Raw genomic sequence first — 13,291 nt, 5'->3', positions numbered from 1 at the left:
ACTGGCACAACAAGCTAGAACAGTGGTTCTCAACCTTTCTAATGCCGTGACCCCGCAATACAGTTCCTCATGTTGCGGTGACCCCAAACCAAAAAATAATTTTGGTGGCTACTTCATAACTGTAATTTTGCTATGGTATTCGGAATGTAAATACTTGATATGCATTATGTATTTTCCAATGGCTTTAGGTGACCCCGTCGGGTTCGCGACCCACAGGTTGAGAACCGCTAAGCTAGAACAACTGTATAATGACTCTTTTCACGTCCACTTGTCTTCACAGTTACAGTTTTCACCCCCTTCTCATCAACAGTTCTGTTACTTGGGACATCAAATTGAAGGGGAACTTCGTCCAAATTTGCAATCTGTCTCAACTCAAACTGATTTATCTTCTTCTGACACTGAATGACAAAACTAAATTCATAGCTCATAGCTTTCAGGCATCCTTTGGGCAAGTCTGGTGCATGTACACATGCTTAGTCCATTCCGTTTCATGAACCTGAAGCACCACTTGTGTCTTCCTTTGAAATCAGTAACTTCCTTTTCATCAGCAATTCTTGTTGCCTCATGCTGAACCATCTTGTGGACACAGGAATTCCAACTGCTCTTTGCTCTTCAATCCCTATCTTCAATTCCCTCTCTAAATCAGGCCATTTTGCTGACTTGCCTCTCATGGCCTTCTGCCATGGTGTTTTCAGTAGGGTTTCCTCTTCCCGTAGCCAGTCTCAGATTGATTTCTCAGTTGGAGGAGGACCAAACTTATGTTCAGCAGCACGATTTCCATTCACTTTTGCAAACTGATTCACTTTTAATTTGAATTCAGCACTGTACGAAAATCTTTTCCGAGCCATTTCTGGGCAGAACGTGGGCAAAACATAACCTACCATAATATACCAGTAACAGTGCAAAACAATGAGCACAAAGACGACAAGCGTGAAAAAGCGGGAAATACAAGTAAAAAAACAACAACCTACAACCACTGTGTAAGACACACCCAGTTTTTAGACCCCAAATTTTTCAAAAAGGGAGTTGTCTTATATGAGGAAATACGGTATATGGTTGAAGTAAAAATAATCAGGACAAGCTGAGCTGGTGTCTTGGTCATGGGCATAAGGCATAATTCAAACTCACAGTACCTCTCAACCCTCTACAACTTAACACTAAACATTTAACATTTCTTTCAAAGCTAATATAGGTACAGACTATACCAGAGGATCAGAGGTAATTATAGGAAAGAGGTACTTGTTACTTTCTACTCTATATTGTTTTGTTTGTTTAATATGAGTTAAAAACAAAACAGACCCGGCACACACATAGATCTGCATGGTCCCTCAAGGAGGGAGATGCAACACTCTGGCAGTTACTTTTGTTTCTGGTTTCTGGGGTTCTCTTACTTTCTGTGACTTTAATAGAGGACACTTTGTGCTGGCCGCTGCATTTCAAGGAGATGATTAAGATAACTCAACTAGACTCATGCACTTTGTAACCCAGGTGCTTAAAACTTTGTTGAGTGGAGTAAAACTGCTTGGGAACAAGTAAGTAACAGGGAACTACCCTGTACTGAGCATATTTAAAGAGACAGATTTAAAACAGCACAAAGGCAACAAACAACTCAATGTACAGTTTTCAAGGGCATCAGAAAACACACCTTAACTATATACTTTCTTTAAAGAGCAATTCCATAAAATAAATACCTTCAACATAATACAGAAATAGCTTTACTAATGAAAGCATATTCTTGGACACTATATTACACAAAGCATGGACTATGTCTTAAAATGTAGGTTTACACGTCCTACTATGCACGTCTCTTCCTACTTGAGAAAATGTGAGCCATGATGGTCTGGCCCTCTTGGTCCCCAAAAGAATCTGATGCAGGGAAGTGGAGTTCAAATATAGCCAAAGTCTGGGCAACAGCCCCAACTCAGTCATATAGGTGATGAAAAAACCAGTTAGGGATGGGTGACACACCAACCTTCAATAAGGATTTCTGGGGCTAGCCACTAGCCTGGCCCTGAGATGACTACATCAGGCCCACACCACTTGGTATCTTAGGCCTGGGTGAACGTCCTGTGTGCGTGTGCCTGTGCGTGTGTGTGTGTGTGTGTGTGTGGGGGGGGGGTTGTTAAGCAAAGCATCACTGTGTAAGTCATAAGATACAAAAAAAAAATAAGTATGTATTTCCATCATATTTTACAAACAGCATTACATTTTCTATTGAGGTTTATGCTTTCATTGTTTATATTTTCAGGTCCTCTGCGTCAGAGAAATAAATAACTGCTGTTAAAGAATTAATTCCACTCTCTAAACTATTTTGATTATTGGTAGCAAGCTTAAACTGGAAACTTATCATTCATAAGCTAACACCTGCATGTTACAGTATCATGAGCCATTAACATAAGGTCCAACATAGTTGTTGGGGCAAATGAAGAGAGGGAGGTGTATGGTTGAAAAAAATAGCAATAGTAATCATGTATTACACATGTGTAATAAAGCTGTAGTTCAAAAGAAAAAACAGGAAGTGTAAACTTATTATTAAGGTTATTATAAATTTTATTTGTGCCTACAAAGTCTTATTATTGGTCTGGCCCTCAGAGAGTCATTCATAACTTTAGTTTGCTACCTGCACTTACAGTGCAAAGTGTTGAGAGGAACAGGAGCAAGGAGACTAAAGGGATAGCACTAGCAAACAGCCTTATATTCAGCAAAAGCTCAACTTAAAATTTTAAAAGCCCTCTAAAAACTTTTAAAAGCTCTCTAAAAAAAAAAAATCTCCTAAATAAGGCAGAGTCCCTAAAAATGCATAGAAATGCAAGTTTCCAGGAAGTAGCACCAATCAAAATAATCTAATTATCTAATAAGATCCACAGTAACAAAGTCCTTTCATGTAACAGTCACAGATAAGGCAGCCACCACTAAAATCAATCCTCCCTAACAGTGAGAATGAATGTAGGAAAGGAGCAGGAAAAACAGACTGAAGACTCACAGTGGCTCTGCCAGGGGACCATGGCAGGTACATAGTCCTACCGATGCGTTCATCTGTAAAGTGAAGGCAACCAACTGGAAAGACTGAGAAAGCTACATGAAGTCCATCCTTCAAAGAGTAATGCACCCAGAACCTCCACAAGTCTGTAAGTAACCCAAGGTGACTTATCATCATACAAATGTCTGCAAATAGAACAGAACACAGTTCAAAGAATTGAGCTCACATTTGCAATAAAATTGCCCTGTCTGTTGCTACAGTCCACAAAACACACCTTCAATTACGTGACTTCTACTGTGTGACTCAATGAGAATGTCACAAAATAGAACTCATTACAGAAAAAACAAGACAATAACCATCCACCAAACCAAAGCAAAACCTTACCATAAACCACACTTAAAAAAATAACGTCAGTAAAATATGTACAAATATACTGTAACTTCTCGTACTATTTTGAAAATACTCTGACAAATGAATCACTTAGTGAATAAACAGAATGATGTAAGGACATAGCAAGTAATTGGCATTTAACGTACTATTTGGTTGGCAAGAAAGTATTTTCAGTTGTCACACAGAGAGTGTTGTAATTGTTTTGAAGGACTTCTGTCAGGTTTTATGATTTTTTTCCTTTTGACATTTGATATCAGTCACATTTAGGTTACTTTAGAAGCAAGTTGTGCATAATTTTGTTTGTAGCTGTTAGTTTAGGGTCAATTTTTACATGGAGAGCAGAAACAAACATTTTCGGCATATTTTACTTTTTTATATCCGTAAAGGAAAGAAAGCTGCTGAGGCTCACAAAAAGATATGTGAGGTTTATGGTGTTGATTGCATAACAGAACGCACGTATCAGAACTGGTATAAAAAATTCTGTTCTGGAGATTTTTCACTCAAAGATGACCAACGTTCTGGTCTACCTACTAAAGTTGATGATGACCAAATCAAAGCCATAACTGAAGAGAATCGTCATATAACTGTTCGAGACATTGCAGGGAGGTTAAATGTATCACACACAACAACTGAAAATCACTTAAAATGTCTTGGACTCACTAAGAAGCTCGATATTTGGGTTCCGCGTGAACTGAAAGAAATTCACTTAACACCACGAATCAATATTTGCGATATGCACCTCAAGTACAATGAAACCGACCCTTTTTTGAAAAGAATCATCACTGGTGATGAAAAATGGGTCATCTACAGGTTTGAAAACAATCATGGTCCAAGCGTGATGAACCAGCACAAACCACATCTAAAGCTGAACTGCATCAAAAAAAGGACAGGACTACAAAGGTGTTGTGTATTTTGAGCTGCTTCCAAGAAACCAGATGACCAAGTCAGATGTTTACTGTCAACAACTAATGAAACTGGATGAAGCGATCAAAGAAAAACAGCCAGAATTGGCAAATTACAAAGGAATTGTAATGCCTTTGTAATTGTGTTCCACCATGATAACACAAAGCCTCACACATCTTCAGTAACTCGTGGGAAATCATTGAAGCTTGGTTGGTAAGTGATTTTGCAGCTCCCATACAGCCCTGACCTAGCACCATCTGATTACCATTTATTTTGAAGTTTGCAAAACTCTTTTGAGTGGCAAAACTTTCACAAAATCACACTTGGTTCAGTTTTTTGCTGATAAGGACCAAAATTTCTGTGTGTGGAATCATGAAGCTGCAAGAAAGATGGCAAAAAGTCATTGAACAAAATGGAAAGTATGTAATTGACTAGCTGTACCCAGCCATGCATTGCTGTGGTTCAGTCTGGTTAAATGGAAAAAAAAGAAAAGAGAAAGTGCACATTTCTAATATGTTTAATTTCACAATACTTGTGGGTATACAATACTTTTTGTTATTCCATTATCTGTGCAGATATAGAGATGGTCTGGTTTGCCAACTCTAGAACATGCAACATAATTGTCCATGTGAGAAGCAATCTGAGAAGCAATCTATAGCTAAACCTCACAATTCTAAAGATTGGCCCTAAGCTTTGTTGATGGTGATTGAAAATGCCAATCAAATTGGGAATTGCAATCTCTTAAATTGAAATGGCATATCTGTTGGAATCATAGGAATGCAAGGAATGAGGACATCTTCACCTTTGAAAGATCCTGTCAAGATTGTTGCTCTACGACATTGCTCATTAATTTTTTTTTTACTGCAAGCCCCGTGCCATTGCAAAGCTTTGGCTGGTTGATATTTCGCAACATAATTGGCACGCCAATTCTGCACTGCAGTACATGCGGTGGCATCCCTGGCAGATCGAATGAATTCAAAAATTCTGTTGGATAATTAACTGCTTCATCTGCTTTCACAACAGTGTTGACGGGCGTGTATGTGACTGCCTCACTTTGAATGTTAGACTGAATAATATTGTTAAGTTCGTAGACGTCTTTTCCTTGGCCACAAGAATAGCTCGTTCACTCAGCCAATCATGATTCTTATAATTGGTTTGAATATTGGGAAATACTTTTTCAACCAATTCTTCTTCTGATGTCACTAAATTGCAGAAGTTATAAGGCAATGAAATTTGTCCTGAGGTCAGATCAACTGGCACCTTTCCGTGCCCAATTTCCAGCAATTGATGTGAGAATATCTCAGCTGATCATTTTGCAGCTGGACACGCACATTTGTAGTTAATTTTAACATCTTTACGTGTCGCCACAAAGTAGAGTATTTCAGGCAAGTGTTAATTTCAGCTGCTGGTGTCGATCGAGGAATTACAGGTAACGTTTGCCTGAAATTTCCTGCAAGCAATATGAATGTGTTCCCAAATGGTCTGATGTTTCCACGCAAATCTTGCAATGATCGATCAAGAGCCTCGAGTGATTTTTTTGTGTGCCATTGTGCGTTCATCCCAAACAATAAGTTTGCATTTCTGCAATACTTTTCCCATGCCGGATGCTTTGGAAATGTTGCATGTGGGAGTGTCAATGAATTGCATGTTCAATGGCAATTTCAAAGCGGAATGAGCAGTTCTTCCAGACGACAAAGAGCTAAGGCTATGTCATTTTGGGATCAAATTACTGCCAGAATCAATCTAATTAGGAACCTTTTACCAGTTCCTCCTGGCACATGTAAGAAGATTTCTCCAACCCCGTTATTGAGAGTTTGCATTATTTGATCGTAAATGCCTTTTTGCTCAAGCGTTAGCTTAGGAATATTTGATTGCACATACGACAAAAGATCACCCGTGTTGTAATTTTGTTCACAAGGCAATTCTACATCACGGAAGCAGCAGCAGATCAATTCGGTTATGGTATTCCCAACTGATGGAGAACTTTGTTTGCGATTTCTAAGCACAAATCTTCAATCATTATCAACGCTTCGTTGTAGATTTCTGCCGTGAAATCTATGTTCATATTTGAATTTTCTTTGTGTATTCGATGGAAAATATCTTCAGCCATGTGCGATTTATATTTCTCCCATAACACTGAAGTGGAATCATAAAATATTTAGTATAGCGTGTTGCTTTTACGTCCAACAGATGGTGCTGTTTTTTTAAAAAAGGCATGTTTTTACCTGTCACAGATGTGATATCTATATAATAGTAAGTATATAAAAACGCACGTATTCGAATGCAACGTCTCAAAATTTCAAAGCAATCAGTGAAGAACTTTCGGAGAGCTAAGATTTTGAACAAATGAACATTTACATGTTTATTTATATAGTTTATTCTTTATATAAAAAAATGTTTTATTTCACACTACAAAACCGAAATTACTTTCTTGGCAACCCAATATTAATATGGGTAGGTCAAGTACTTATTTGGCAACCACCATTTTAAGTTCTTTACATATGTTAACACATTTAATTCTTGCAAAACGCTATGTGATAAATCATATCTATCATACCCTTTTTACAGAGAAGGAAATGACGCTGTCCTAGTTCAAACCTAGGCAGTCTAATTACAGAGTTCTCTCTACCGTCATGCTGATGATCTTAAATATTAAGTCTATATACAGATATTCAAAGAATTTCAACATATTCCTGATTTAAAAAAAGGAGGGGGCAGGCCTGAGCAGTGGTGGCACAATGAACTTCAACCTGGATGCATAGGTCCTAGGTTTGAAACCCTGAGGTCACCAGCTTGAACAGAGGCTCATCCAGCTTGAACCCCCTCCCCCACCCTCATTAAGGCACATATGAGATGCAACTAAAAGTGACTCAACTACAAGTTGGTGCTTCTCTCTCTTTCTCTCTCTTCCTATCTTTCTTTCTTGCTTAAAAAAGAAAAAGGGCAGGTCACAGAAAGACATGTATGATGTGTATGGGAAATTCCACAGACAGAGGACAACCAAGCCTGATGTTCACCCCACCAGGTTCTACTTAACCTTGGCAGGCTGCTTCTGCTCCACAGCTGGGTAGCCAGGTAACATTAGTACTTATCCTCAGAGGGTTGCTGTGAGCAGTAACTGATGTGTACAGGTGTGAAACATTTCAGTGCCTGCCACCTAGTGAGAATTTGTTAGCCATTTTGCATATGAATAAGGAGATAATTGGGAAGAACAATCAATAAAACAAACAGTTCCAGTCTGACCCTTAAGTTTTATATCAGTTTCCCCACCCTTGGCGTAACTTACTTCACTGTTTGCGTTTTTTATATGTTTTTCTAAATTCAAAAATCAAAGCTATTTTTATTTGAGGGAAGGAAGGAGAGCTAAATCTTACTCTGTATACAGGAGTCAGAAAAGAAAGTAAATAAATTATGCTCCTGGTTGGAATTTTTGCATTAAAAATAAAATACAATTTGGAAGGACATGGGAAACAGTGAAGGATGCCTTGAGCCAGTGTCAATGGGACAAGCCAACTCATGAAGCTGACAAATCTTTAGATTGAAAGAATACAAATCTGCACCTTTAAATCATGCTATTTTACGAGAGAGGTGGGCTTTCTTCTAAACAGGCATGATGAGAAGTATCAACAAAAGCAAACTGAATTTCTTCAGAAAAAGTTCAAGGAAAAGCAACAAACATTAGAATCGCTGTAAAGTGAGATGAAAGGCTTGAAAGCCAACTCAAAAGGACTTTTTGAGAAGCAAAGAAAACAGTTTCTTGAATCTAATGACAGATTTTATTAAAATAGATAAAAACAAATCAATAAAAAAGTAAAAAAACTGTGAATTCCCCAAGACTTACTAATCTTTCAGAATTTTTCCTAAACATGCTATCCTAGTTTAAAGGGACTTCAAGGGCCAACAAAAGCAAAGACTGGAGAGTTAACAGAAAAAGTGGAGTCTGTTAAAAGACTACTCAACCCATTTTTTAGGAATCTTTAAATCGTCCAGCCGAGGGGTAGTCAACCTTTTTAAACCTACCGCCCACTTTTGTATCTCTGTTAGTAGTAAAATTTTCTAACCGCCCACCGGTTCTACAGTAATGGTGATTTATAAAGTAGGGAAGTAACTTTATAAAATTTATAAAGCATATAAAAAGGCATATAATAATAATTACTTACCAAGTACTTTATGTTGGATTTTCGCTAAGTTTGGCAGAAGAAATCTTTATAAAACAACTTACTATAGTTAAATCTATCTTTTTATTTATACTTTGGTTGCTCCGCTACCTCCCACCATGAAAGCTGGAACGCCCACTAGTGGGCTGTAGGGACCAGTTTGACTACCACTGGTAGCTCCAAGTAGAGAAGTCATCCCTTAGAGTAACATTAATAGCAGCTTTTAAATTACATATTTAGTCTCACATATGGGAAACTATTTTACACATACAAATTTTTTTCACGATAAATTTGGATACTTCTTAAGACATTGGGAGAAAGACTTTTTTCAGTACAAAATTTCATTTCTCAAGTTCTAGAGACAAATGGTGGTGATAGCTGCACAATGTAAATGTACTTAATGTCACTCAACTGTCCACATAAAAATGGTAAGAATGGGCCTGACCAGGTGGTAGCACAGTGGATGGAGTGTCGGACTGGGATGCGGAAGGACCCAGGTTCGAGACCCCGAGGTCGCCAGCTTGAGCGCGGGCTCATCTGGCTTGAGCAAAGAGCTCACCAGCTTAGACCCAAGGTCGCTGGCTCCAGCAGGGGGTTACTCGGTCTGCTGAAGGCCCGCAGTCGGGGCACATGTGAGAGAGCAATCAATGAACAACTAAGAAGTCGCAACGCACAACGAGAAACTGATGATTGATGCTTCTCATCTCTCTCCGTTCCTGTCTGTCTGTCCCTGTCTATCTCTGCCTCTGTAAAAAAAAAAAAAAAAAAAAGGTAAGAATGGAAAATTTTGTGATTTATATTTTTTTCCATAATTAAAAAAATTTTTTTCTGCCTGACCAGGTGGTGGCTCAGTGGACAAAGCATCAGACTGGAATGCAGAGAATCTGAGTTTAAAACCCTAAGGTTGCTGGCTTGAGCATGGGCTCACTGGGCTTAAACATGGGGTCACTGGTTTGAGCACGGGATCATAAACACAACCCCATAATCGCTGGCTTGAGCAAGGAATCCCTTGCTCAGCTGTAGCACCGCCACCTCTCCCTTTCCCCTCCCTCAAAGCACATATGAGAATGCAATCAATGAACAACTAAGGAGCTGCAGTGAAGAACTGATGCTTCTCGTCTCTCTCCCTTCCTGCCTGTCTGTCCCTATCTGTCCCTCTATCTCTGTCACATATACAAAAAAATGTTATAAAAAAAGGTCATATACTACTAATAACTACATACAATTTTGCTGAGAGTGGGAGAAAAGGTGCTTTACTGTTTTCATTTTTCCCTCAACTCACTAGACTTCTGGGTGTTTGAGAAAGGAAGCAGTAATTTAGCCCTACATTAAATCAAATATAACTGACAGGAACAACAAAAAAAAATTATCTATACCTGTAAAAAAGATTGGGGTTAGCTCTGGCTGGCTAGCTCAGCAGCAGAGTGTCAGCCCAATGTGTGGAAGTCCCAGGTTCAATTCCTGGCCAGGGTACACAGTAGAAGCAGCCATTGTCTTCACCCTTGCTCCTCTACTTTCTCTCTATCTATCTCTTCCCCTCCCGCAGCCAAGGCTCCATTAGGGCAAAGTTGGCCCGGACGCTGAGGATGGCTCCAGGGCCTCTGCCTCAGGTGCTAGAATGGCTCCAGTTGCAGTGGAGCAACAGCCCAGGTGGGCAGAGCATTGCCCCCTAGCAAGCATGCCGGCAGGATCCCAGTCGGGCGCATGTGGGAGTCTCTCTGCCACCCGGCTTCTTACTTCAGAAAAATACAAAAAAAAAAAAAAAAAAAGATTGGGGTTTTGCTTTTAAAGTTTAATGTGGAAATGTCTGAAAATTATATGTTTAAAGATCCAAATATCTTCCTGACCTTTCTAATCAAGTATAAAAGGCATATTAAATTTTCATCTGCCCCAAACTGAGCTCCTGATGCCCTATCCCCAACCAACCTCATCTGCATGCAGCCTTCTCCATCCCAGTTAGTTCCCAACTCCATTCCCAACTCCTTTTCTTGTTGGTTCCATCTTTAGCTTTTTCCTTTCTCTCTCACACATGCACCCAATCTTTCCAGAATCCAAATACCTCTCAATGTTCCCACAGCCATCATCCCGGTCCATGTCACCAACTGTCTCCCTGCTTCTGCCCTTAACACTCTCAGGTTACCCATCTTTGAGCTCTTCAATTTTGCCCCTCATGACTCTCCCAACATCAAGTGGCCTCACAGCTCCTCCCACTCTTCAGTCCCTTTCTCACTCAGGGCCTTTGCACCTTCTGTTGGTTCCCCCTCTAAAGTCTATCTGATGGCTAACTCCCTAACTTCCTTCAGGTTTTCACTCAGTCACTTTCTCAACAAGGTTAATATGTAAGCTAGTCTACCTAAAATTTCAAACTTCCTATCCCCCTTCTCCACATCATTTTTTTCTCCTTTGCATTTAACACAATCTGACATAGTACATATATTAGTTTATAATCTTGTTTGTTGCCTATCTCCTCTACTAAGGCAAGAATTTTATATTCTTCATAGCTATGTTTTATATGTTTGTGATGCTCTTATATGTTTGTGAACACAAAAGGATGCATGCTCATGAATAAGTGAGATTCTTACAATCTATGTGAATAAGGTGGTTCAGGTCTTAGTACTCTTAATCTGCCAGAAATTAAATTGTAACTCTTTCCTTATAACTGTCCAAGGTAAGCATTTAGCCAGGCCCAACCTGTCCTTAGCAACAGTTGAACAGTGTGCATAAAAACTATGTCTGAACAGGAGACACTTCAATACTGAGCCTGACCATAATAAGGCAAGGGTTCTAAAACTTGGCAGAGTTGTATTTTTCTACTCGCAGGTCAAGACTCATTAGTGTGTTATAAATTTAATTCCACTGATGAAATGAACCAGAACATAGTATGTTGCATGCATACAGCAGGGTTAATATGTTCTTTGACACTTAGTTTTATATTCTTAAATATATGCATAGTAGGATGTAATGTAGAATATATTTCTAACTGTGAGTTAAATTCAAAAATTATTTTGAGAAAAACAGTCCAGAAATAACTTTCAGAGGGTTTGTGACTTTCCTGGCCCTTCCTTCAAGGAAGAGAAAAAGCTATGTGGAAAAATTCTGGGGTGCACATGTGTAATTTTCTAGGTAGAGAGTCCATGGCTTTTTGGCCGATATCAAAAGGGATCCGTGGCTTAACTAGATTAGAAACTACTGATATGAGGATATCAGTACAGAAGAATCAAGGGCTCTCACTGTCACTTTCTTGAGACTCCATTGTGGGTCAACAATTTATATAAACCATCCTTCAATCTACCTTTTAGTTGATCTAAAATCCTAAGCTAATTATCTATGAAAAAATTATTTTATTTTATTTAATACTAAACCAGCCTTGTCTGTGCACAGACTAGGTCTAGAATTCCAGCATTTAGTAAATAAGCTCGCATTTATCCATGTATTTAAAGATTGCAACCGGATCTTGCCAAATTCCAACCTTAGCCTTACTCTGTACTCTGTACAAGAGTTTTGATGACAATTATCAGGGGTGGCCTGTCCTCTCTTTAATCTTAACTAGCTCTTAAAACAAGTGACCAAGAGTATCAAACAAAAAAGCATAGAGGTATTTCAGGCACACCTCCTGGCTATATACATACCCTGAAGGGTGCAGATTTTGGGGGGTTATAGATTCTTGAAACTGAGTCCTCCTTGGGCTTCCACTAATACAGTGGTCCCCAACCCCCAGGGCCGCGAACCGGTACTGGTCCACAGAGAAAGAATAAATAACTTACATTATTTCCGTTTTATTTATATTTAAGTCTGAACGATGTTTTATTTTTTAAAAATGACCAGATTCCCTCTGTTACATCCGTCTAAGACTCACTCTTGACACTTGTCTCAGTCACGTGATACATTTATCCGTTCCACCCTAAAGGCTGGTCCGTGAAAATATTTTCTGACATTAAACGGATCCATGGCCCAGAAAAAGGTTGGGGACCACTGCACTAATAGATTAGAGCTTACATTTTAAGTATATAAATGCTAAATGGGGCAAGATTTCACCTGTCAGTCCTGGAACCACTTTTCCACTCACAAAGGGCCGTAAGACTGCCTGGCGTTCCAGGTGGCTTAACATCTCACCATTTGAGAATACTTACCATATTATAAGACTTACCACATTTAATCTTTCTCTAAAAACACTTCTCAAATGAGACCACACATCCTAAGCCATGTGAGGACACAATGAAAAGATATCTATGAACCAGGAAAAGAGCTCTGACCAGATGCCAAATCTGCTTAGAGTCACCAAATCAGCTGATGCTTTGAACTTGGACTTTCCAGCCTCCAGAACTGTGAAAAATAAATGTTTTTTGTTCACAAACCAGTAAACAAACGAACATATGGAGGTCCCAGTTGATTAAGGGCCCAAGTCACTTCATCAAACAAAATGACTCAATAGGGGCCTACAGGGTGCACAGTTCTTTGTACTGGGAAGAACCTTCATTGTAAAACTGTGAGGCAACGTAGAGCAAAATGCACTACCTCACATAAATAGGATGACATAAACGGGGAACGCTGAGTTTTTAAAAAATTTGGAATAATGGGGAAACATGTCCTGAAGAAGATAAGCCCTGAGCTATGCTGTGCAAGACAACTATCACTTGAATTAAATAAGAATTCAAGAGACAGTTCCGGGAGGAGGAGAAATGATCTGCTTAAATGTAAATCAGGTCTTACATGCTGAGCACTGGTGCTGGGAGTTAACACCTTATTCACTGTTTGGAAGAACTGAGCTACAGAGATGGGTAAAGCATAGCTCTGCCCTCCAGTGACCTCCTAGAGGGGGCCATGCACACACAGTGGGCTGCAACCCAGGGGACACTTCAGG

At 39.3% G+C, this 13,291-nt stretch overlaps 1 protein-coding gene across 5 annotated transcripts in view; it reads right to left on the bottom strand.

Moving 5' to 3' along the window:
- Window positions 1–13,291, bottom strand: part of CDYL (chromodomain Y like) — a 227,807-nt gene that overhangs the window by 151,600 nt on the left and 62,916 nt on the right. For 2 of the 5 annotated variants that reach the window (XM_066376942.1, XM_066376945.1), the window contains exon 1: window positions 2,984–3,031. The exons of 2 other annotated variants lie outside the window; for them this stretch is intronic. In XM_066376942.1, the coding sequence (XP_066233039.1) occupies window positions 2,984–3,016 (33 nt within the window). In that variant the 5' untranslated portion in view covers window positions 3,017–3,031. Of the gene's footprint in view, window positions 1–2,983; window positions 3,032–13,291 lie in introns of those variants that run through there. One more of the 5 variants, XM_066376946.1, reaches the window with a different exon arrangement.

This window comes from Saccopteryx leptura, chromosome 3 (assembly GCF_036850995.1).
Source record: "Saccopteryx leptura isolate mSacLep1 chromosome 3, mSacLep1_pri_phased_curated, whole genome shotgun sequence".
Classification (NCBI taxonomy): Eukaryota; Metazoa; Chordata; class Mammalia; order Chiroptera; family Emballonuridae; genus Saccopteryx; species Saccopteryx leptura.
Note: the sequence above shows the minus strand (reverse complement) of the source record. Positions and strands in the feature narration are given on the sequence as shown.